General features: G+C 41.0%; 1 protein-coding gene across 1 annotated transcript in view; it reads left to right on the top strand.

Annotated features, from left to right (window-relative positions):
- OXSR1 (oxidative stress responsive kinase 1) overlaps positions 1 to 26,793 on the top strand; it is a 72,610-nt gene that overhangs the window by 22,755 nt on the left and 23,062 nt on the right. The window contains exons 4-7 of the mRNA XM_045857039.1: positions 60 to 201; positions 14,839 to 14,894; positions 21,051 to 21,160; positions 23,286 to 23,387. Coding sequence (XP_045712995.1) covers positions 60 to 201; positions 14,839 to 14,894; positions 21,051 to 21,160; positions 23,286 to 23,387 — 410 coding nt within the window. The remainder of the gene's footprint in view (positions 1 to 59; positions 202 to 14,838; positions 14,895 to 21,050; positions 21,161 to 23,285; positions 23,388 to 26,793) is intronic.

The raw sequence follows: 26,793 nt of genomic DNA, 5'->3' as shown, positions 1-26,793 counted from the left end.
TGACTCTGAATCATTGAGTAAGTTAAACATTTATAGGAAACTGTGTCTTCTGTTTTCAGGTTCTGTTCTGGATATTATTAAGCACATTGTGGCAAAGGGGGAACACAAAAGCGGAGTCCTAGATGAACCTACCATTGCGACAATACTCAAAGAGGTGTTGGAAGGGTTGGAATACCTGCACAAAAATGGACAGATTCACCGGTAGGTAAAAGACAGTACTCTGATTTGGTGGTGAGTGCGGTGGTCGTGTGCTGTATCACTTCGTTTAGGCCATTTCCCATTCTTTTCCAAAATTAATACCTGAGTGTTAATAGTATGGTTTTTTGTATTACTGGTTTTAGTACATTGTGGTTAGGGTTTTAATTACACAGATAGTAAGTATTTAAAATACAAAACAGGAAAAATTCGTAATTTCTTATCAGGAGGTAGTCATTGCAATCACTGATAACATTTTTTTTTAATTATATTTTATTGATGATGCTATTACAGTTGTCTCACTTTTTTCCGCTTTGCCCCCTTCCATCCAGTACCCGCCAGTCAATCAGGCGATCCCCACACCATTGTTCGGGTCCATGGGTCATGTGTATAAGCTCTTTGGTTACTCCATTTCCTATGCTGTACTTTACATCCCCATGGCCATTCTGTAACTACCTATTTGTACTTCTTAATCCCCTCACCTCTTCACCCATTCCCCCACGCCCCATGCCCATCTGGCAGCCATCAAAATGCTCTCCGTATCCATGATTCTGTCTCTGTTCTCCTTGTTTGCTTAGTTTGATTTTTAGATTCAGTTCTTGATAGATATATATTAATTACCATTTTATTATTCATAGTTTTGATCATCTTTTTCTAAAGTAAGTCCCTTTAGCACTTCATATAACAATGGTTTGGTAATGATGAACTCCTTTAGTTTTTTCTTGTTTGGAAAGCTTCTTATCTGCCCTTTGATTCTAGATGATATCTTTGCTGGGTACAGTAATCTTTGCTGTAGGTCCCTGCTTTTCGTAACTTGGAATATTTTTTGTCAATCCCTTATAGCTTGCAAAGTTTCTTCTGAGAAATCAGCTGACAGTCTTATGGTAATTCCTCTGTAGGTAGCTAACTTCTTTTCTCTTGCTGCTTTTAAGATTCCCTTTTTATCTTTAACCTTTGGCATTTTACTGCATTTTGCCATATATAATACACCCTTTTTTGCCCAAGTTTTTGAGGGAAAAATATGGATGTGCATTATACATGGGTAGTAGCTGAAATACCTTGTATCTGTTCTTGTGTTTTATAATTATTTGTTACATAAAATTTCTTGTACAATAATATGTTCAAAAATAAATACAGAAATTCCTTTATAATACAAAAATATCTATCTAAATATAAATAAATTAAAAATTGAATTAAAAAAACAAAATATTTTTTCTTGAAAGTTTGGGCCAAAAACATGGGTGCTCATTATACATGGGAGTGTGTTAGACACGGCAAAATGTTAATAAATGTATTAACATATTAGATGTATTATAGATGTTAATAGACGTATTATCATGTTTTGAAATGGACCTCTTTTCATCCATCTTGTTTGGGACCCTCTGCGCTTCCTGGACTTGCATGTCTATTTCCTTCACCAAATTAGGGAAGTTTTCTTTCATTATTTTTTGAGATAGATTTCCAGTTTCTTGTTCTTTCTCTTCCTTTTGGTACCCCTATGATGTAAATGTTGGAGTGCTTGAAGTTGTGAATGAAGGAGTGCTTAAAGAAGGCTGCTTACACTATCTTCGTGTCTTCGGATTCTTTTTTACTGTTGTTTTGATTGGTTGTTTTTTGCTTTTTTATGATATTCCAAATCATTGATTTGAAACTGGGCTTCATCTACTCTACTGCTATTTTTCTGTAAGTTGTTTATTTTAGTTAGTACCTCCTTCATTTCTGACTAGGTCTTTTTTATGCTGTTAAAGTCCTCCCTAAGTAACTTGAGCATCCTTATAAACAGTGTTTTGAACTCTGCTGCATCTGATGAATTGCATATCTCCATTTTGTTACTTCTTTTTCTAGAGTTTCGATATGTTCTTTCATTTGGGCCATGTTTCTTTGTCTCCTCGTTTTGGCAGCCTTCCTGTGTTTGTTTCTATGTATTAGACAGAGCTTCTATTACTCCCTGTCTTGGTAGCCTGGCCTAATGTAGTAGGTGTCCTGTAGGGTCCAATGGAACAGCTTCCCCTATCATCCAAGCTGGGTACTTGAGGTGCTCCCTTTGTGTGGGCTGAGTACACCCTCCTCTTGTAGCTGAGACTTGATTGCTATTGTTAGGTCAATGGGAGGGATTTACCCAGGCCAGTTAGCTGCAAGGGTTGGCTGTGACCACTGGCCACCAACAGGGGCAAGGTGGTAGTGTTCCAACCTGGTCTCTGGCTCTCCACTGGGTGCACTGGCTCTGGGGTTTCCTGGGTGGTGCAGGCCAAGTTCAGTTCCCACCTGTGTTCTTTCCATGGCCTCCCTGCCTGAGCTATAAAGCAGTCTGAGATGGCTGCTATTGTGCTGTGCTTGGGGATTCCCAGGTGAAGCCAAGCTGTGAATCTAGGCTGGCAGCTGCTAGTGCTGGGCCTGGGGCCACTCAGCAAGAGGTACAGAGAGTAGGGCCTCACTTAGGCTGGCTATTGCTTGCTTGAGAGGCTTTAGGAAGTTGTGAAGCATGAGTCAAGACCAGGCCTTCATACAGAAAAGTAGTTTGGGTGGGCCCATAAGCTGGGTGGGATGGAGTCTCTGGAGATCGCCAGGGCGGGGCATAAAGTGTTAGCCAGGTTGACGGAGTCTCAGATATGTCACCATCCTGCTGGCTGTATGGCTGTGTCAGGGGAGGATTCAGAAAAGGCACAGTGGCCTCTGCCCACCTTTCTCTGTGAGAGAAAGTGGTCCCTCAGCTCTCGTCTTGATGCCAGCACTCCAGTTCCTCCCTGTGTGCCAGTGGTGCTTTTCAAGCTGCTGCCCTGGTGCTGGAGCTCAGAAGGAGTGAGTCTGAGTAAGTCTGTGTGTGGGTTCCCCACTGGTTTTTACAGCCAGAAGTTATGTGGACTTATCTTCCTGGCACTGGAATCCTAGGCAGGGGGGCCTGGTGTGAGACTGAGACTCCTCACTCCCAAGATAGCCCTCCCAAATTTTTATCCACCACACATGAATATGGGACCAGCCTGTGCTGCATCTGCGCCCCTCCCATCAGTCTGGAGGGATGTGGTTTTCTTATTTCGTAGTTGTCATACTTCCAGTCAACTTGGTATCCGGTGGTTCTGAGTGATGGCTGTTCTGTATTTTAGTTGTACTTTTGATGTGGTTGTGCGAGGAGGCAAGTTGTGTTTACCTCTACCGCCATCTTAACTGGAAGTCCCACTGATAACAGTTTGAAATATTCTTTCACAGTTTCTTTTATATGCTAAAATATATTTAAAACAAAACTGTATATATAATTTTGTCTGTTGCTCTTTTTGTTTCTTTTATATTATTATCTCAAATTTTTCTTTTTAAAGTCTTTTTATTTTTTTATTTTTTAAATTGTCTCCTGAGGACATTTTTCATTGTTTTTAGAGAAAAAAAGGGAGAGAAGCATTGATGTGAGACAGAAGCATAGGTTGGTTGCCTCCCACACATGCCTAGACTGGGGATCATACAAGCCTGGACTGGGGATCTAACCCACAACCCAGGCATGTGCCCTGACTGGGAATTGAACCCACAACCTTTTGGTTATGAAATATCGCTCCAGTCAACTGAGCCACACCGATCAGGGCTTTTTTTCAAATTACTGAAAGCTTTTTGTAAAATAACACTTTCTTAAAATTAAAACTTAAAAAATACAACACTTAAGCAGTTGTGTTACACAGTAATACAATAATAATAGGGGATTTTAATATCCCACTCACATCAGTTGATACATCATCCAGACAGAAAAATAAGGAAACAATGGCCTTAAGTACACATTAGATCAGATGGACTTAATGGATATTTATAGAACATTTCATCCAAAACCTACAGAATATTCTTTTTACAAGTGCATGTGCAGCATTCTCCATAATAGATTACCTATTAGGCAACAAAACATATCAAGCATTTTTTCCATCCACAATGTCATGAAACTTGAAATCAACTGCAGGAAGAAAACTGGAAAAACCACAAACATTTGGAGACTAAACAGAATGCTCTTAAACAACCAGTGTATCAAAGGGGGACTCAAACAGGAAGTCAAAAACTATGTGAAACAAATGAAAAGGAAAATACCAAGTTTTCAGAATAAGATGCAGCAAACACAGTTCCTAAAGGGAAGTTCATAGCTAACCAGTCTTACCTCAAGAAACAAGAAAATTCCAGTTAACTCCAACTCTACACTTAAAGGAACTGGAAAAAGAATAAACAAAACCCAGCATAAACAGAAGGAAAGGAATAGAAACAATTAGATCAGAGTGGAAATAAACAAAATAGAAATTTAAAAACAATTAAAATGATTAAAACTAAAGTTGGTTCATTGAAAAGATAGGTAAAATGAACAAACCTTAAGCAAACTCTTCACAAAGAGAGAGCTCATAAATAAAATCATAAATGAAAGAGATGTTACAACTGACGCCACAGAAATAAAATCTTTACAGAACACTACAAACAATTATATGCCAACACATTTGGCAGTCTAGAAGAAATGGATACATTTCTAGAAGTATATAACATTTCAAGGCCTCATTTCATGAAGAAATAGAAAATCTGAACAGATCAGTTACTAGTAAAGAGATCTAATCAGTCAAAACCTCTCAGTGAAGAAAAGTCCAGGATCAGATGTCTTCATTGGAGAAGTCTACCAAATTTTTAAAGAAGAATTAACAACAATCCTTCTCAAACTCTTCCAAAAATAGAAGAGTATCAGGCATTACCCTGATACCAAAGCCAGGTACGTACACTACAAGGAAGAAAACAAATTAAGGTCAATATCCCTAATGAACATAGATGCAAAACTCCTCAACAAAATGTTAGTAAACTGAATTGAAAAATGCATTGAAAGGATCATGCCATGATTAAGTGGGATTTATTTCAGGGATGATCCAACATTTGCAAATCAATAAGATACTCCACATTAACAAAATGGAGTATAAAAACCATATGATCATCCCAGTGCATATAGGAAAAGCATTTGACAAAATCCAGCATCCTTACATGATAAAAACCTGCAATAATTGGGTATAGAGGGAATGTACCTAACATAATAAAGTTTATATATGGCAAACCCACGGCTTACATCATGCCTGATGGTGGAAAGCTGAAAGCTTTTTCTCCAAGATCAGGAACAAGAGAAGGATGCCCACTCTCGCCACTATTACTGAACATATGACTGGAAGCCGTAGCCAGATCAACGAGGCATGAAAGAAAAGAGATACATGACACCCATATCAGGAAGGAAGAAGTAAACTCTGTTTGCAGATGTTGTAATATTATATATAGAAAACTTTAAAGACCATACCAGAAAACTGTGTAACTTATTTCAATAAAGTTGCAGGATATAAAATCAATACAGAAATCAGTGATGTTTCTATACACTAAGAACAATTTGCTAGAAAAAGAGGTAAAAACATTCCCATTTGTGATAGCATCAGAAAGCATAAAACACTTAGCAACGAATTTAACCTAGGACACACAGGCTGGGGTGGCTCGGTTGGTTGGAGTGTTGTCCTGAAGAGTGGAGGGTTTCAGGTTTGATCCCTAGTCAGGGTGTGTAGGAGAAGGCAGCCAATCGATGATTCTCTTTCTCTCTCCCATCCTCTCTCTGAAAGCAATGAAAAAAAAATGTCCTCAAGTGAGGGAAAAAATTTTTTTAAGTAATAAATTTTAACAAAGGAGGTGAAAAATCTGTTGACTGAAAACTAAGATGTTGATAAAAGAAATTGATGACACAAATAAATGGAAAAGTATTCTGTGTTTGTAGGTTAGAAACATTAGTACTGTTAGAATGTCCATGTTACCCCAAGCCATCTGCAGATTCAGTGCAACTTGTATAAAAATTCCAATGGCACTTTCCACAGAAATAGAAAACAGCAATCCTAATATTCACATGGAACCACAAAGACTGCAAATAGCCAAAGCAATCTTTAGTAAGAACAACAAAGCTGGAGGCATCACAGTTCCTGATTTCAAACTATATTTTAAAGCTATAGTAATCAAAACAGTATGGGGTTGGCATAAAAACAGATACATAGATCAATGGAACAGAATAGAGAACCCAGAAATAAACTCATGCATATATGGTTAATTAATTCTTGACAGAGGAGTCAGGAATATATAATGGAGAAAGGATAGCTTCTTCAATAAATGGTGTTTGGAAAACTGTATATCCAAATGCAAAGGAACGAACCTTGACCTCTATCTTACACCATAAACTCAAATCAAAATCAACTCAAAATGGATTAAAGACTTGAACTTAGGACCTGCAACTGTAAACCTCCTAGAGGAAAACACAAACGGTTAGTTCTTTGGCATTGTTCTTGGCAATGATTTTTTTTTTATTTGACATCAATAGCAAAGTCAACAAAGGCAAAAATACACAAGTGGGACTACAGTAAAAGCTTTTTTTTTAAGATTTTATTTATTTTTAGAGAGAGGGGAAGGAAAGGAGAAAGAGAAGGAAAGAAACATCAGTGTGTTGTTGCCCCTCACATGCCCCCAACCGGGGACTTGGTCCACAACCCAGGCATGTGCCCTGACTGGGAATCAAACTGACAACCCTTTGATTCGCAGGCCCGTGCTCAGTGGATTGAGCTGGGTGAATGGATTCAGCAAAATGTGGTATGTATACACATACCAGTGGATATGATACACATATACAGGAACTTCTACAACTCAGAGGCCAAAACAGCAACCAAAACCCCCCAACCCAATTAAAAAATGTGCAAAGAACCTGAATAGACATTTTCCCAAAGAAGACATGTAAATGACCCACAGATACATGCAAAGGTGCAGGATGTCACAAATTATCAGGACAATGCATATCGAAACCACAATGAGATACCATCTTACACTGTTAGAATGTCTTTTATCAGGAAGTCAAAAGATGACAGATGCTGGATGTGGAGGAAAGGGGTTCATGCTTTGCGTGCTGTTGGTGGCAGTGTAACCTGATAAACAGGATGGAGTTTCCTCAAGAAAGTAAAAGCAGAACTGCCATATGGTCCAGCGGGTCCATTTCTGGGTATAGACACCAAGGAAGTGAAAGTGCCGCCTCAAGGCGGTACCTACACTCCCATGTTCATAGCAGCAGCATTCCAAATATCCGAGATATGGAAACAGCCTAAGTGTCTACCCGTGGGTGAATGGACTCAGCAAAATGTGGTATGTATAGAGACAGACAGATACCTCATTGTTTCACTTGTAAGTGAAATTTTAAAAAATGTTGACCTAATTGAAACAGCGGAAGAGCGTCTGCCACAACCCGGGGTTGCGGGAAACAGAGATTGGTAAAAAGGTACAAACTTGCAGTTGCAAGATGAACAAGGTCTGGGGATCTGATGTACAGAATGGTGACTGCACAGAAGTAGCCCTCAGTTAATGGTAGGTTCTGCGACTTGAAGCTGAATGATGTATAATGAAACCGGTTTTATAAGCTAATTGGTATCAAGAATGTTGAGTTCCTGCGGCAGCTCATCAACATCATAATGAAACAGTGTAGAACGAAAGACATTAATACAGGACTCATTGTAGTCGATAACAATATACTGTATTATTGCAATTTGCTAAGAGGACAGAATGTAAATGTTCTCACCAAAAAAACCCCATAAATACATACTTCTATGTAAAAAGTTATATAGATATGTTAATTTACTCGATAGGAGAAATCCTTTCTCAGTGCTTATGTATGTCAAACCATCACATTGTACACTTAAAATATCTTACTGTTTTATCAGTTATACCTGAATTTTAAAAATTGCCTGCTTAATCCTAATCCCTCAACAGACAAGCCCAGGCCCAGGAAAGTGTCTGATTAAAGATCATCTACCAGATGCAGAGCTGAGGTTTTAGGGACTAATCAGAATTTGGAGGGAAAGAGCAACCGTTCTCCGCCCCCAGACACACACACAAACTTTTGATTAGGTTACTCTGAGAACAGTAGCATTTTAAAGAAAGTTAACATAAAATAGATGAAATCAGCCATTTCCACGAGCATCTCATTCTAGGAAAAAGTGAGATATTCTTTCTGGTTGTCTAAATTGCCCAACCTGCTTTAAGGCTTACAAAGGAAAACAAATTCTCTTTTTATGGAGTTGAAGAACAGTTGACTCTAAGGAGTAATATACAAACTGGAAATCTTGGAAACACTGCAAGTATATTCTTAAGGCAGTAAGGTTTTTGATCCTATGTTCATCAAGCAGTCTTCTCAAAAGAAATGTGCCAGAGGCTGCTTATTGGCCCCCAGTGTGTCTCCCCTTCTTGAATTAAAAAGAAAGATATTTTTACTAGACACGTGAAATCCATAAGAAAAGCAGCATTTCACAGCCGCCTGTGCAGGCCAGATAGGACCATGAGATTTTTTTCTAGCCACTGGGATGAGAACAAGAGTGTTGTGTGCTGCTCCTCAGGTTTTATCAACCCCAGTTCTACTGACATTTGGGTTGGGCATTTCTTTCCTGTAAGGGCTGTCCTGTGCATTGTGGGATATATTTAGCAGCATTTCTGGCTTCTACCCATTACATCAACAGCATCTCCCCCTAGTACCCATTGTGACAGCCAAAAATGTCTCCAGACATTGCCAAATGCCCTGAGAAACCACTGCTAACGGAAGGTGGCATAACCTGCATTTCCCCTTTCCTTCCAGTGAAATGTGGACTGTGCCACAAGAACTAAGGTAAGAGATGGTAGAGCAGTGAAATAGAAGGGGCTCAAGTCCCTGACTCTGTGGAGTGCCGTCCTGGGCACGGGGACTGATGTCACCTATGCCCCGACTAGTATGTGAGAGAAGAAATTATTTTTCTACAGCCATGTAGGTCAACAGAGATTGACAAGCTGAATCTAGCCTTCTGCCTATTTCTTTAAAAAAAAAAAAAAAAACCTAACTCACAGCCACACCCATACATTTACAGATTGTTTTGCGGCTGCTTTCCTACTGCAAAAAGAAAGTAGTGGTGACAGAGAACATTTGGTCCACAGAGCCTAAAACATTTGAACTCTGGCCCCCTAAGAAAATGTCAATGTAGATGACAATGACGGTAGCACTCACTGAAGCTGGCGTGTTGCACACCGTGTACAGCGCACTGTCTGCATTGCTCGTTTCTTCCTCACAGTTAGTTCACGGGGACAGTGCTGGCATCACCCCCACTTTACAGATGAGTAAACCAAAGCAAGGCGAGGTGAAGGAACTTGCCACAGGCCACCCACCCGTGACAGAGCTGGGATCTGAACTTGGGAAGTCTGCTTCTGAGGCCTGCTAGAAAAGGTCGTGTTTGTCAGCGAAGCTGTGTATACTTGGGTTCAGTGTCAGTTATACTTTTTAGGCTGCTTACTCAATAGAATTTAGAGCTGTCGTTGGAATCGTTAGTCTTTAAATAAACCAATTATCTTTTAAAAAATATATCCGTATCTCTACTTTTAAAAGTCAAAGTCTTCACTTCAGAAAATGATGAAAGCGTATTCTTTTTCCTAAATATTTCCATAGGCAGACTTTGTGTAGTTAATAGTAAATTAACCCGAAATCCACACTGAAATACACTTTACAGTCACTGTCTTTTTTAGGAAGTAGTGAACTGATTCACATCAAGTTCAGGCACAAATTCAGTCTGTGTTCGATTTTGCATGACTTTTAACACCTACTTTGTAAAATACATCAGCTTTCATTTAGCTAAATGAGTGCACGAGACAGAAAAAAATATGGAAAGAAATAATGGCCCAAAACTTCCAAATCTGAAGAAAAGCAATCTACATACAAGTTCAAGAAGCTGAATGACCCAGGGTGAAGATAAACAGAAAGAGGTCTGTACGTAGACTCCACACAGTTGCAGCAGGAGAAAAGCCACTGCTCGTGCAGGGGGAGCTTTACCCTGAGTGTGCGTCCCCCGAGTTTGCACGTTGAAACCCCGTGTCCCGTGTGACAGTATGTGGAGGTGGAACCTCTGGGAGGGGATGAGGTCTCCCCAGGGTCCTGGCTCCGTGAGGGGTCTGCATTCTGTCTCCCGCCCTTAACCCCGCTCAGAGCCGTGTCTTCTGTGTGGGGTGGGTTTCAAATCCTGGGTTCCTGAGCCAGCGGGGGACAGTGTCTCTCTGTTCTGTCTCCCACGGCTCACCGTTGTGGTTTTTAACTGTCCCTTTCACATTTCTGAGACTCCAGTTTTCTCTTTTATTTTGTGTTCAGCCATGTAACACATTTCCCCGTAATCTAGCCCGCATTTCGTGGTGTTTGTGGCAGGGGAGTGGTGTGTGCTGGGGGAGAGGCCTGGGTAGCAGAGATGAGAGCCTCTGCCAGCCACGCCTGCTTTGCCGTGTTGTTGGAATGGCTGTTCTCTATGTCACTCTTTAAATCAGAGACTCTCAACCTTGGCTACATGTTGAGATTACCTGGGAAATTTTAATAAGTACTGATTCCTGGATCTACTGCCAGCAACTCATTTAATTGGTCTGGGATGAGGTCTCAGCATGGGGACTTTCCAAAGCTTCCCCCATTGTTCTTACGTGCAGCCAAGGCTGAGAACTATGACTGCTGAAATACCCTGAGACTTCCACAGGCTTGGGAGGAAGCTGTTTTACCGGGAAACAGAGATGGATGTTTTTAGTAGGTTTTGCTACTTCTCTTATCTTTGAAGTCCAACTTTTTCAGGTGGATTTGTGTCAGCCCGGTGGGTCAGGTCAAACAGTTTTCCCCCACCTCCGCTGTTTCCCCGTGACCCTGTGGCCTTGAGAGGGTTTTGACTAGGGTGAACAGGTCTCCGAACTAGATTTACGCTTCTCTCTGTACCTCCCCAAATACTTTTCCTATTAAAGATGTTAAGGATAACAGAAGTGGTAGATGTTTAGTCAGTGTGAGATGCCTAAGTGCAGTGTGTCTGCCAGCTTTTGTTTTGACTTGTTTCTTCTCTTGACCTTTTCCAAGTTTTCCATGAACCGTACTGATTGATGAGTCATAAAAATGTTATGGGGAGAAACTTGTGTTCTGTACTAATGAGAAAGTCAAGCATGTCTGTGATATTCCTGCTAAATTGAAAAGGAACTTGTAACTTGGGTGCAGTAGTGACAAATGAGAAATGAATGGCATCAAACTGAAAAACAGAGCCCACTGCTCCTGCTGCTCACGAGTGGACGGAGGGTTTAACTGTTGGGGCTGCTGGGTTGCCTGACGTTCTTTGTAGCAGAGTAAACGTGGTTCTTTAATCAAGGATGATGCCGATTGCCAGACATTTGGTTACAAATCTTTTTCTTGAAAGGCCAGTCATCCTGTCGTGTGTGAGGACAGACTGTGGTGTCCAGGGAGTCTTGGCGCTGCATGCAGTTCCTGCGTCTCTACTCCTGGAAGCTGTTCGACGGGTTGCACTTGTGGTTTCGAAAGGGAAGCCTGGACTGATTTTCTGACAGATTGCTCAGGGACAGCATACTATGAAATTCCACTGAACATGGATGACTGTCTCCATTTACTAAAGATAAAAACTTGGAAAACACTATTTACATAAGTAATACATATATATGGCTTAAAAAGTTCAAAGAGCACAAAATGGTATATGATAAAAAATGTCAATGTCAACTGTGGCTCAGCTGTATTGATACTGTGTACTCTTGATACGATGTGGTAACAACGGCACTTTCCTCCCAAGGACGCATAACCCCATCTAATACAAGTTCATTAGATGGTCATCCTACAGAATACTAGATGCGATCCTCAGAACCGTGAAGGTCATCATAAACGAGGAACGGCGAAGAGACTGTCACAGACGAGGAGCCTAAGGAGAATGACGACTAAATTTAGTATAGTGTGTTAGACGGGGTTCTGGGACAGCAAAGGGCATTCGGTGAAAACTTTAAAAATCTGAATACGTGGTGGGCTGTAGTTAACAGTAATGCGTCAGTGCTGACTGGTTCGTTCATTGTGGCAGAAGCGCCACAGTAATGTAAGATACTAACAGTAGGGGAAGCTGAGTATGGGGTGTATGTGAGCTTTCCTGCATTATCTCCTCACTTTTTATGCAAATCTAAAACTATTCTAAAACATAAAATAGTCTTCTTCCTTCTCTGAACCTCTAGTACCCTGGTCTGAACGGAACTCACTTCTTGCCATTTTCTTGTGACTCCTTTGAGAGAGATTTTAGGTCAATATAAACATAATGTATGTATTACCCCTTTCCCTCCTGCTAAAAAGAAAGCAAGCCCAGGCAAATGGCAACATACTATATGCAATATTCTTCACTTAAAACGTATTTGGAGATTGCTTCATGTCAACACATACCTTCATTAGTATTCATAGTATTCCATTGTATAGATGTATAGTGTAACTGGTCTCCTTCTGATGGGTAGTCAGGGTTCTCCTGTTGGACTGCACTGTGTTGGTTTATAACCCTAAAATTTAGAACAGAGTTAGGAGGTGGGAGTTGGGGCGATGCGGAGGGAACAGTCATGTTTTATTTTGTTATTTAGTTAGATTGCTTGATTTAATACTCTACGTCTCTCCAAAAACAGTCAAATTTTATTTTAGTGTTTTGTTGGATTTCTTTATTTATTTAATATTACACGACCTCTATAAGAGGATCTGAGACAGCTTGTGTCCTATTTGGTTTTTAAATCTACTTGATGAATATCTGGGAGATGCTCCTGTGTTCTAATCATAGTACTTGAATAAGTGCAGGTGATACCGAAATGTATTATGATACAGGCCCAGCTATGGCTCATGATGAGATGAGAGAGAAAGATCCAGAAATATGTTCCTATTTCTGTGTGTGATCTGTGTTAACATTGTATCGTAGCCTGCTATAAAAAAAAATAGGAGGAAGTGACTAAACTGTACATTGTTTCTTCATTGAGTTTTAGGTGATATTCCAGATGAGCTCAGAAAAAAAGGGAGCTGACGCTTCATGGCTGACTCAGTTGAATAGTCTTTGTCACCAAGGGAAGGGGATGGTCTCCGTTTCTTTTCTGTTTATAGCATGCAGAGTCAGAGACTTCAGCTTTGTAGCGCAGAGTGAGTTAGCCTCCACCGTAAGTCAGCCTCTGGGAAGAGGTCCTGTAAATTGTTGGGATTTATAAGCAGTACAAAAGGGTAACATAGTTTTCTTATGCTTTAGCATATATTTAGGAAGGGTGTGTACTCTTGGTATGGTGATGCTGCTCCGCATAGTTGTGAAGCTGTTGTTGATTGTTTACCAAGGGATGGTTCTGTCTGAAGAGGCAGGAAAACCAGATGGACAGGAAAATGAGAAAGCCATGCATTTAAAAAAAAAAAAGATTTTATTTATTTACTTTTAGAGAGAGAGAAATGAAGGGAGAAAGAGAAAGAAACATTGATATAGGAAAAATACAGCAATTGGTTGCCTCTCACATGCCTCCAACTGAGGATCTGGCCCGCAACCCAGGCATGTGCCCTGACTGGGAATTGAACTGGAGACCTATTGGTTTGGAGGCTGGCACTCATTCCACAGAGCCACACTGGCCAGGGCAGAAAGCCTTGTGCTTTTTACTGGTTCCTTTTCATTACAAAGAAGGCCTTCCTCCAGGAGCTCGCCTTGCTTTTCTTTCTTGTCTAGATTCAAGGGATGGCTCTCTTTAGTTTATTTAATTATATTTATTTTTAAGGTGGGTATTCCCACAAAATACTCAAATACTGTTCCCCTTGACTCCAGTCCCAGTTCTCTCCACAAAAGAAACCATTCGTGCTCTCCATTTGGTGTATATGGAAAGGTGTGTGTTTGTGTAACACTAATGGTGTCACGCAAAATGGACTGTTCTGTTTGATTTGTTCAATGAGCAGTGTGTATTACAGGCCATTTCAAGTCATAACATATTGATTGACCTTGTTGCATTTCATGGATGTAACAGAATTAATTTTACGTTCTGCTGTTGTTGGCTTTCTAGGCTGTTATCATTTGGGGTTGTTATTACAAAAAATGCTACAATGAACCCCCTTGTACATTTCCTGGGCATCGTGGGAGTTTCTCTAGGTTATCAGAAAGCGGATTCGCTACTCATGGGACTTGAGGATTTTACATTTTACCAGATACTACTTGCATGTTGTTGCATGAGGAAGACAAGTTGTAGAATGCATTGAGTGGGATATCATTTATGTTGGGAGAAACACCCAGATATGTTATAGGAATATGCCATTAATCAGACTGATAACGGTTGAAAATTTGGAGCGAATACTAGACTTGAGAATAGGAGCAAAAGGGACTTTGGCCTTTTCAGTGATGTTTAGGTTTTTATAGCAAGAATGTATCCATGTATTACTTGAGTTGCTATAGTTACCAATAAAATAGATATTTGAATAATTTATATCTGTATTTATGCATAGAATAATCCCTATTTTCAACCACTTACCATGTATTAGAGTGTAGAAAAAATAATGTATTTTATAAAGTAGAATTAGGAGAGGGTTAGATTCTTTGGCTACTATTATTATCCAATATAATAATCATCTGGGTTTTTCTAGATTTTATACTAAAATGCTGTATGTATTCTAGCTTTCTGTTTACAATGTTTGGATTCTAGTACAAGTGAGTAGAATTTTAAAAATGTTACTGTTGGCCTTAATGGAGATATATCACTTAAGTATTGTCATTTGTATGAACGTAGTAAACAATTGATTAAATTAATGTGACTCCCAAGAATACATGTTACTTTAATATGTAACTTTTGTTTTTCTTAAAGAGATGTGAAAGCGGGAAATATTCTTCTTGGAGAAGATGGCTCAGTACAGATTGCAGGTAATGATTATTATTTCTTCTTATTTTGATTTAATGGTCAGTAGAACCACATTACATGTTTCTTAGTCAATTTCAGTTTGCTCTTTTATGCATCCTGTGTTGGCACATCCCTGCTGACGCTCAAGATATTCTTCCCTACTCAATCTTAATTTTTGATCTTAGACATTTTTCTGACCATTACTCATTACTCTCTGGTTATCCACTCCTTATTCCCCATGAGGGTCGTCTTCTCTGGGTTCTCATAGCATTCCGTACCTTCTTTTAAAGAAGTAGTCAGGAAGCCTCACTGTGTTTAAAAATACACATGCCGTAGAAAGGCGGTACAGAGCTGCTTCTGTACTGGGGGAGACGGGGTATTTACCAGTTGGGAAGAGACGTCTGACAGGCGAAGTGCACTGTGGGGAGATCCAGAGCTGCAGAGGTGAGAGAGTTGGAGTCCAGGGGCTGCCGGGGTGGCTCCCCCCCACCCCCACCCCCCCGCCGGTGAAATGACCCTAGCTTCGGGCTGAGACCCCAGCGTGTTGGAGCCGCAGGATTGCAGGGCGACCAGATTATCGGAGGAAACCTCAGCTTAGTCCCCCGTACACTGTTGCAGCAGTCGGGTGTTGAGCAGGAGGCAGATGGTTACCCAGAACCTAATTCTTTGTTCAGCTTTAGAAGATAATTTACATAATCTTCACGTCCTAAGGTAAGGGACTGTTTTTACCAAGCCACATAATGCTAGGTAAAAATTATAAATTTGACTCTTAAAATTAGCAACTTTTGTTCATCAGTAAAGGAACCAACAGTTTACATTAAGAAAAAAAAATCGGATTAAAAAATAGACAAATAAGACTTCCCAAGTGAAGACATCAAAACATACATGTAATGAAAGGTGTTCAACCTTACTGGTAATTAATGAAAAACAAAGTAGAATAACGTTGGGCTACCATGTTGTAGTGACTGAGCCAGAAAAACATCTAACAGTACCAGGTGTTAGTTTGGACGGTAAAGCATGGAAAAATCTCCTATTCTGATCATGTGAGTGTAAATTGGTACAAACACTTAATTAAGTTAAAAATATACATACCCTAAAACTTTGGCCTCTAGATGTATGGCCTAGAGAAATTCACATGTGCCCTTGTGCTCATGAGCCTTGAGAGTTGAAACAGTCCCAAGCCCTTCATTAGTAGAATGGATAAATAAATTGTGGTTAATTTATACATCAGAATACCATCTATTGATGAAATTGAATAGAATTACAACTATATACAAAAGCATTAATAAATTATAAAGACATAGGATCAATTAAGGTAGCCAAAATAGAATACAAGGTTGAGCAAAAGTAGGTTTACAGTTATGATAACATGAACAGAGTTTATTCCTGTATTATTATTTATTTACTGATTGTTGTATTTATTATTATAATTATTAACTTATTTTGCTCACCCCTGTATATAGCATGTGACTCCATTTATGTAAGTTCAACATCAGGGACAATGTGCTGTATTGCTTAGAGAACCAAAATGAAGTGGAAAAAACTAAAGACAAGAGGATTCTGGGAAAATGGTGAGTAGGAGTCACCAAGAATCTGTCTTCCACTTAGCAGTTGAACTGACCAAATCTGTCTGATGTACAGTGGAGTCCTTGAATAGCATTTTGTTCATCATTTCGTTTTATAACATTGATGAGATGCCGCAGGCACTCAAATCTTGTTAACATCAATTAGCTTATGGTAAAGTTGGTTCCATTATACATTGTTTCACTTAAAGTCACAGATGTTGAGTGAGGACTTACTATAACTGATTTGGAATTCTGTAGATCATTGAAGACTTGAAAATTCTAGGGAAGGTCTTGGAAGGTTATTGGTCAATTTCAGAGCACCCATTCCTTACCCAGTAGCCACATTGTGGGCAGCCGTGCATAGATTTTTGGAGCAGTTTGCATGAGCCATGGTGGGCAAAAAGGATTCTGTTGTCCAAATGTCTGGCATCTGTGCTCTGGTCACTGATTGCTGTTTCCAGTCTGAAAAGTGCAGGCAAAGAGCCAAGCAGCCATTATGGTTGCACCCCTCGCCCCACAGGTGACTTCCAGGGGACCTAACAAGCTAGTACCTTTTTTCCTTCCATTCATTTTTCTGTTCTTTCCCCTTTAGAAGGCAGACATTAAAGATTAGGACATTAAGAAACAACTACATTTTCAGGAAAAATTGGAGGGTAACAGTAAATGCCAAGGAAAAAAATGCAGAAAAGATCTGAGAACTTGGGTCTACACTTCAGGGTGATGTTTGACACAGAGTCTACAACAACTCCCACCCCCCCCCAAAAAAAAACCCAAATATTAACAAAAACAGCAAACCCTGGAAAGGAGATAGAATCTGATCTTCACAGTTGCCATATTTTTAGATTCGAATCTCCAGTTTTCAACAGAAAAATCACAAGGCTTTCAGTGAAACTTATCAGGGGAAAGACATGAAGTAACAGAAACTGTCAGTGAAAAAGACCTGATGGCAGAGCTACTAGACAAAGATTTTAAAACAGTCATCTTAAAGAGGCTCAGACAAGTAAAGGATGATGCACAGAAACCAGTGGAGATGATGTGTGAGCAGAATGGAACTATTACCACACAGAGAAAACCTAAAGGAAACCAAAAGAAATTATGGAGCTAAAAAAGTACAGTAACTAGCACTGCAAAATGAAAAACTCACTGGAAGATTCACGTGCATATTCGAATTGGCAGAAGAAAGAATTGGTGAGCCTGAAGACAGGGAAGCGGATATTAGCAGTCTGATGAATAGGAAGGAAAAGGGGTGAGGAAAAGTGAACAGAGCCCGAGGGGCTAGTTGGACACCAGTAAGTGGGCCAACGTGCGCACTGTGGGAAGCCCCGCAGGAGAAGAGAGACAGGTGTACAGAGAGTTGTTTGACGAAATAATGGCTGACAACTCCCCAAATTTGATGAAAGACATGAATATAAGCATCTAAGAAGCTCAGCGATCTCCAAGTTAAAAAACAAAACAAAACCCTGAGAGACACACAAAGACACATGATAATCAAACTTACAAAAACCGGGGACAAGAATCTTGAGAGCAGCGAGAGAGAAATGAATCGTCACAAGGGTTGCTGAGTAAGCTTGGCAGCAGATTTCTCATCTAAAACTTTGGAGGCCAGAAGGCAGTGGGCCAATACATTCAAGTGCTAAAAGAAAAAAAAATTGTTACCCAGGACTCCTGTATCTGGTAAAACTCTGTGAAAAGTGAGGAATAAATTAAGACATTCTCAGATAAGTCAAAGCTGAGGGAATATATTTCCACTAGGCCTGCTCTGCCAAAACGCTCAAAGGGATCCTGCAGAATGAAACGAAAAGACGCCAGACAGTAACTCCAGCAGTATGGAGGAATACAGGTCTCAATAAAGGGAAATACGTGGGCAAGTGTAAAAGCTACAATTGTAAGTATCATTGTGACAATGATTTGTAGCTCTACTTTTTGTTTTCTATATGATTGAACAGACTAGTGCACTACTAAAAACAATTATCGGTCTGTAACATTAGTTTGTAACTCATCTTATTTTCTACGTAATTTAAGAGACTAATACATTTAAAAGAATTTTTGATGTTTTTGAACACACAGTATATTAAGATGTAATTTTGTGATGGCAACAGCCAAAAAGGGTGGGAACAGGGCTGTAAAGGAGAAGAGTTCTTGTGTGTATTGAAGGTAAACTCTGGTATAAATTCAAATTAGAGTGTTTTAGAATTCCTGTGGTAGCCACAAAGAAAATAGCTATAGAATAAAGACCAAGAGAGAGAGAGAGAGAAATTAAGCTTTCACAACAACAAAAAGAAGCACAACTAAGCACAAAAGAGCTAGTGCAGGAAATAAGGGACAAAACTTTAGGACATAAAGAAAAGAAATAACACCAGCAGAAGTCCCTTCTTATCACTAATCCCTTTAACTGTAAATGGATTAACTCTCTGACAAAAGACAGATTGGCAGAGTGGATAAAAAACACGTAGTCCAAGTATGTGCTGTCTTTTTCTAGAATTCATTTGAAGGCACTTGCTTTCACAAAAAACCTACATTGGTACAGTCATGCCTTTTTTTTTTTTTTTTTTAGTGAAAATCCTCTTTGAGGTTCTTTTGGTTACTGAAAACAGGTACACATGTTGGTCTTTTGTAAAAGAGCAAACTAGAAAGCAGGTGACACCTGTATTGTGAAAATGTCAATGCTACCCCAAATCGTTGACAGATTCAGTGCAGTCACTCTCAAAATCCCAGTGATTTCTCTTTTTGGCAGAAACAGAAAAACCCATTGTAAAATTCATATGGAATCCCAAGTAACCGCAGATAGTCAAAGCAATCTTGAAAAAGAATGAACAAAGCTGGAAGATTGACATTTCCTGTTTTCAAAACTTACTGCTAAGCAACAGTAATAGAAACAGTATGTTACAGGCGTAGAGACAGACCAAGGAAATAGAAAAGAGAGCCCAGAAATCAACCCTCACAATCGAGGTGTGGCCAAAGTAGGTTTACAAGTCGTTCATATGGAAAATAGTGCAGTAATTAATAAATCACCATACAAGAATAGATTCCAGTTCATGAGTTCACAAATGTAAATCTGCTCCTGCTGCATCCTGCGGATGGTGAGATGGTCCGGACAGGTGTGCCAGGGCCGTTCCACGGGGGAAAGGGCGAAGGGCGCCAAGAAGACTGCACAGTCCCATGGAAAAAAATGAGGTTGGACTGTTATCTAACACCGCACACAAAAATTAACTCAAAGTGGATCAAAGTTCTAAATGTGAGGCCTAAAGCAATGAAATTCCTCAAAGAAAACCTAGGGCAGAGTTCTGTGTAATTGGGTTTGGCAGTGATTTCTTAGTGTGCCAAAGGCACAGCTTGACAGAAGAAAAAGAAGATAAATTGACCTTTATGAAAATTAAAAATTTTTATGCCTAAGAGTCTACCAACAGAGTAAAAAGGCAACCCATGAAGTGGGAGAAAATATTTGCAAGTGATATACTTGATAATGGACTAATGTCTAGAATACAGAGAACTCCTATAACTTAACAACAGAAGACAAGGTCTTTAAAAATGGGCTTGAATAGACACTTCTCTAAAGAAGATATTCAAAGGCCCTGTAGGCACATGAAAAGCTGCTCAACATCACTAATCATCAGGGAAATGCTAATTAAAACTACAAGGCTATACCACCTCACACCCAGCAGGATTGCTACTATAAAACAATCGGACAGAAAATAACACGGATGTGGAGAAATTGGAACCCTTGCGCACTGTTAGTGGTAAAATGGTACAGCTGCTGTGGAAACCCGTGTGGCAGTCCCTCCAACACGGAAAATACTGTGCGATCCAGCAGTTCCACTTCTGGGCATGTAACCCCAAAGAACTGAAAGCAGGGACCCAAACAGGTATTTGTAACACCCATTTTTATAAAGGCATTATTTACCGTGGCTAAGTCATGGGAGCCAACCAGTTGTTCATCAGTGGATGAATCAGTACACAAACTGTGGCACGTACATACAACGGAATATTATTCAATTTATAAAGGAAGGAGATTCTGACATGCAACAACATGGATGAACCTTGAGGATGTCATGCTACGTGAAATAAGCCAGCTGTAAACAGACAAACCCTGCCTGATTCCACGTACACGAAGTACTTAGAGTAGCCAAATTCAGAGAGACAAAGTAGAACGCTGGTTGCCAGGGCTGGGGCAAGGGGGCAGCGGGGAATTCCTGTTTAATGGGTGTGGAGTTTCCTTTGGGAAGATGAGATGAGAAGAGTGGAGAGGAGCAAGGGGGAAAACCCGAGGTTGCGCGCTGCTGTGTTGGGGTGGGGAGGAACGGGTGCAGGACCTGCCCTGTGAGGGTGTGTTTTGTGTTAGCCGAGAAGTGAAGCAGAGGCGCAGCCCACTCTCTGAGTCCGCCCGGGTCCCCTGGAACGCGTGCTCTTGCTTCTTGCACAGCAGCACCTGTGCCCTGGCCGCCTCCTTTTTCTCTATCTGAATAAAACTCACTTTGTTCTCACACACAAAGGAAAAGTCCAGCAGAAGGAGGAGGTTGTGCTGTTTGTATGTAGAACTATAACTACATCGTGTTTCCCTGTTCATTTATGTTGTGTACTGTACTTCTGATACCTTGCTGTCTCATTCCGTTTCAGACTTCGGTGTTAGTGCTTTTTTAGCAACTGGTGGTGATATTACCCGAAATAAAGTGAGAAAGACTTTTGTTGGAACCCCTTGCTGGATGGCGCCTGAAGTTATGGAACAGGTACTGTGTCTTTTTCACATGGCTTAGGGTTCTGCTGTGAAATAGAAAAACACCGAATGGTGTTTGCCTTTGTTTGGTACACTAGGTCAGCTTTGGGAAACACACTCTTCCGTTTCTTGGTTAAGACTTTCATCCTCCCTTTAAAAAGAAACTGGAACTTTACAAAGGGCATATGAAACTCAGGATTTATGCGTATACATACCAAAGATAGCCTAAAGAATAACATAATGAAGATTGGTTTCGTAATACTTCCCTTAGTACAAAGTAAACGACCTAATCTTTTTACATGGAGCTTTGTTGCTGGGTTCTTGAGGGACTGGTTTTCTCCGTGTCCGGTTCTTCACTCACTCCCGAACAACTGCACCCTGATGTCACTCATCCCGTCACCACGGAAACCACTAAATCTCAAAACCTCTTCTCATTTCTGGTTCCTTGTCCCATTCTCTTTGTGGCATTTGACACTCTGGGCCACGCCCACCTTTCACTTCCGTAGCTTCCCTAGTGTGGTGTTCTTGTTCTTTTCTGTTTGTCGGGCCAGTTCTCTGACTGCTTTTTGGCTTTCCTCCTGCTGCTGGATGACCCCGCTCCCCAGCACCGAGTTCCTGGACTCCGTCTTCTCTGATATGCTCACTGGATATTCTCCTTACTGCCCACTTACTAGTTATACATTATCTCCAATCCAGTCTTGTTTCCTAAGCCTCTAGGTAGATGTTTCCAACTCCCTCTACGACGGGTTTTGCAGAAATGTTTTACTGGTAAATCAAACTCAGTGTGTAGAACTGCATTCACTGCTCACTCTGTTATAATGCCTGTGCCCCCCTGTTGCTGAGGGAAGGATCCCCACCCTAGGGCTCCGTGAATGGTTGAACACACAGTATCTGACACTGGACTGATGAGACTGATGGCAGTTTGCTAGTTGCGTGTCCATCCACAGAGCGCGGGGGGAGGACGCTGCGCGCTGCACAGGTCCAGTTCGGGAAGATAATGGACAAACAGCGTCTGTGGGAGACAAGGCTCTATGGTATCAGGAGAGTGAGGTGCGCCGTGGTTTCTTTGTGGACATGGGACTGGCTTGTTTGAAGACTTCCAAGTGCTGGCAAGGAGTGGAAGCCTACTCAGGAATGAGCAGGGCTGTTGGGCTGGGGAACAGCGTCCTCAGGGCAGAGAAGGGAGGGGACTTTGAGCGGAGGTCATTAGAGACCCTCTTTTTTACCAAACGTCAAGACAGCTAAAATGTGGAGCTTTGATTTCAGGTCTCTCTTCATTCCCAAAACCTGTTTCTCCTCCACATGTATTGCTTAGGATAGACAGTTAAGACATAGTTATGTAATGTGCTGGTGGAGGTATGAGAGGAATTTGGCAATATATTCACATGAACAACTTCAACAATATTCACACCCTTTGTAACTTTTTTCATTATAAAAATTAGGATGATAAAACAATACCATAAGAAATTTTGAAAACAAATGACTCACCACCTAACATTGCCTAACATTTCTGGGTTTTTTTTTTTTAGATTTTATTTATTCATTTTTAGAGAGGCGAGAAAAGAAGGAGAAAGGGAGAGAGACAACAATGTGTGGTTGCCTCTTGTGTGCCCCCTACTGGGGACCTGGCCCGCAACCCAGACATGTGCCCTGACTGGAAATCGAACCGAAGACCCTTTGGTTCACAGCCCATGCTCAGTCCGCTGAGCTACACCAGCCAGGGCACATTGCCTAACATTTAATTCTAATTAATTTTTTAATAGACGGCTTATAATACCTGCTTGTAATAATAGTATCAAAACTTATGATAAATTTTGTATTTTTTTCTTCATGTTTTATCACAGGTTGTTTTTCGTATTTTCATGTGGAATTCATTAACCTTGCTTTCGGTTACCTGTATAATATTTCTTGAAATGAATATGCATACGTAACAATTTCCCCATTTTTGGTAAATGTTCATTGAGGCGGCTTGTTTTCCCCTGTTCTCAAGTATATTTAGCTTTTGCCTACTCTAGATTATTTTATTGGTTTAAAGTTGATGAACACTGTCATGTTTCTTGATACGTATTAGGAGCTACTTTTTAAAAGTGCTTTCAGGGTAGTTAAATTAATTGTGTACGTTTCTCTGTTCTTTACAGGTTCGAGGTTATGATTTCAAAGCTGATATCTGGAGTTTCGGAATCACAGCGATTGAGCTGGCCACAGGGGCAGCTCCTTATCATAAGTATCCGCCAATGAAGGTGAGGCTCCTGTTCAGAATACCAGCCCGCTCATATGTCGGCTCTGTTTCAAAGCGTGTTTGTTTTTTTTTGGTTTTGTTTTAGTTTTTTCTAGTTCTTACTTTTAGCTATAATTTAATAAAGCAAATTGGTGTACTGGCATATAGCTAGCTAGGCTTTTTAAACAATGGTTTGCTTTCTTTATTTGACATTTTTGCTCATGTAGTTCTGCCCTGCCTTCTTTCTAACTCCTGCAGCGGTTAACGTCTGGGTTAGAGGTTTGGTGGTCGGTACTGAAGGCCTGCTGCACCTTGGAGTTGACCTTCTCACGGGATGACTGTCCACCCCCTGACTCTGACTAGTCTGATATTAGGACCTGACGTCTCTCGTTTTAGTGTGTGTTCCTTACAGTCACCCTTAACGGGGATGATGATCGTTTCCACTTCGTAAGCTTGTTGGAAGGGTTGTGTATTAATAGTATTATAGCTGACGTTCACTGAGCGTTTATTTTTCCAGGCGCTGTTTTAGGTGCTTTTCATGTCTAATATAAGATGATCTGTGCAAAGTGTTCATGTGTCATATGTATGTATTATGCTCATTTTATTAATAAAAGTTCAAATAAAAGTTTGCTTTGTGATAGGACACTAAGCAAAGGTTTTAAAAGACCTAATATTAGTTCCTGATATGGCAGTTACCTGAGATGTAGTTGCTAATCCTGTCCCCAGCATTAGGAACAGGATGAGGTTTTGTGTTTGAGATGATGCTGCCAGAACTGTCGGTAACCCTTTTCATTTGTAGCACTCCTTAGTTACAGTACGCTCATGAATTCTGTTCTCTTTGTAGTCGTAGCTGTTGTTCATAGTTCTTTTTGCCCACTTTACCAAGATATCCTGTGACTGCTTATTTATTATTTTATTGATTATCCTATTACAGTTGGCCCAATTTTCCCCCCTTACCCCTCTCCACCCAGCAGCCCCCACTCCATCCGACAGTGCCTCCTCCTTTGTTCATTTCCGTGGATCATGCATATAAGTTTTTTGGCAACTCCATTTCCTATACTGCTCCTAACATCCCCCTGCCTATTCTGTAACTACCAATTTGTACTTCTTAATCCCTGCAGCTTTCCCCTCCTTCCTCCAGAGCCCCTCCCCGCTGGCCAGCAGCCCAGTGGTCTCCGTATCTGTGATTCTGTTTCTGTTCTGCTTGTTTGCTTAGTTTGTTTTTTAAAGACTCAGTTGTTGATAGTTATGTGTTTATTGCCATTTTAATGTTCATAGTTTTTATCTTCTTTTTCGTAATTAAGTCCTTTTTACATTTCGTATAATATAATAGTGATTTAGTGGTGATGAACTCCTGTAGCTTTACCTTGTCTGGAAGCACTTTATCTGCCCATCAATTCTAACTGATAGCTTTGCTGGATAGAGTAATCTAGGTTTTAGGTCCTTGTAGGTCATCACTTTGAATACCTCTTACCAGTCCCTTCTTGCCTGCCAAGTTTCTTTTGAGAAATCAGCTAACAGTCTTGTGGGAACTCCTTAATTTCTTTCTTTTCTCCTTCTGGCACCCCTATGATGTGAATGTTGGGAAGCTTTAAGTTGTCCCAGAGGCTCCTTACACTATCCTTGATTCTTCTGGGATTTTCTTTTCTTCTGACTACTGATTGGCTATCTTTCACTCCCTTATGTTCCAAGCCATTGATTTGATTCTCGGCTTTACCACTCCACTGTTGATATCCCATAAATTGTTCTTTACTTCAATTAGGGTCTCCCTCATTTCTGATTGGATCATTTTTATTCTGTCGAAGTGCCTGCTGAGTTTCTTGAGCATCCTTATAACCAGTTTTTTGAACTCTGTATCTGATAGCTTGCTTACCTCTTTTTTGTTTAATTCTTTTACTGGAGTTTTAATCTGTTCTCTTATTTGGGCCATATTTCTTTGTTTTTTCATTTTTGGAGCCTCCTCGTGTTTGTTTCTGTGTATTACGTAGAGCTGCTTTGACTCTGTCTTGGTAGCGTGGCCTAATGTAGTAGGTGTCCTGTAGGGCCCAGTGGCACAGCCTCCCCTATCACCCAAGCTGGGTACTGCAGGCATGCCCTCCATGTGCACTGAGTCCCTCCTCTTGTAGTTGAGTCTTGATTGCTGTCAGCAGGTCAGTGGGAGGGATTTACCCAGGCCAGACAGCTGGTGGGACTGGCTGTGACCACTGGCTAGTAACCACCCCCCTCTGTGGCTTATGGAGATAGTTGGATGATGGTGCTCTGATGTGGTCTGTAACTGTCTGCCAGGCACACAGGCTCTGGCATTTCCCTGGTGGTGTAGGTCAAGGTCAGCCACCACCTGTGTTCTGTCTGGGGCCCCTTGGCATAAGCTGTAAAGCCATCTACAGATGACTGCTGCTAGTGCTGGGCCTGGGGCCACTCAGTGAGAGGTTTGGGGCTGGGCTCAGTCGTTGCTTGTTTGGGCAGATTTAGGAAGGTCTGAAGCCTGCGCCTAGCTTAGCCGTTCATGTGGAAAGGCACTGTTACCAGCATAGGTGGGTCTGTAAGTTGGATGGGGCAGAGCCTTAGGTAATTGTCAGGGCACGTGTGAGCCGGGTTGATGGAGACTCACATGGTGCCGCTTCACTGTGGCTCTGTGAGGGGAAAGGGCTCAGAAAAGGAACAATGCTGCTGTCTGCAGTTCTGTCTGGGAGGCAGCTGTCCTCAGCTCTTGCCCTGATGCCAGACACTTTAGTCCCTGCCTGTATGCCGCTGATGCTCCTCTGGGTGCTGCCCTAGTGCTGGAGCCAAGAGGGAGTGAGTCTGAGTAAGTCCACGTGCGGGGCCACCCGAAAGGAGATGCCTGGGAATCCCATGGTTTCTTCTGCCAACCCATCACCCACTGGTTTTTACAGCCAGAAGTTACGGGGACTTACCTTCCTGGCACTGGAACCCCGGGCTGGGTGGTCTGGTGTGGGGCTGGGATCCCTTGCTCCCGAGATACCCTTCGTTTTATATCCACCACTCGTGGATTTGGGACTAGCCCGTTCCATATCTCTGCCCCTTCACTCCTGCTACCTATCTGGATGAATGTGGCCTCTTTAATTCCTTAGTTTTCAGACTTTCATACACTTTGATTTTCTGACAGTTCTGAGTGATATTTGTTCTGTAGTTTAGCTGTGGTTTTGCTTTGGTTGTGTGAGGAGGTGAGCCACGTTTACCTGCGCCTCCATCTTGACCGGAAGTTCTGATATCCTGGGACTATGTAAAATGGCACATCACCATTGTGAATTGTTGTCATGTTGATATTGTTCACATCTGTGTGATCGTGGTGCGCTTGGGGACCTTTAAGGCTCTAACAGTGTGGAAGAGGAACAAAACCAATAAAGGTGTATTATGAAAAAGTCTCTTAACTCTCCTGTTCAAAACATGTATATACATATATACAT

This window comes from Phyllostomus hastatus, unplaced genomic scaffold, assembly GCF_019186645.2.
Source record: "Phyllostomus hastatus isolate PE091 unplaced genomic scaffold, TTU_PhHast_1.1 phas_scaffold_129, whole genome shotgun sequence".
Classification (NCBI taxonomy): domain Eukaryota; kingdom Metazoa; phylum Chordata; class Mammalia; order Chiroptera; family Phyllostomidae; genus Phyllostomus; species Phyllostomus hastatus.
This window is presented reverse-complemented; position numbering and strand designations above follow the sequence as displayed.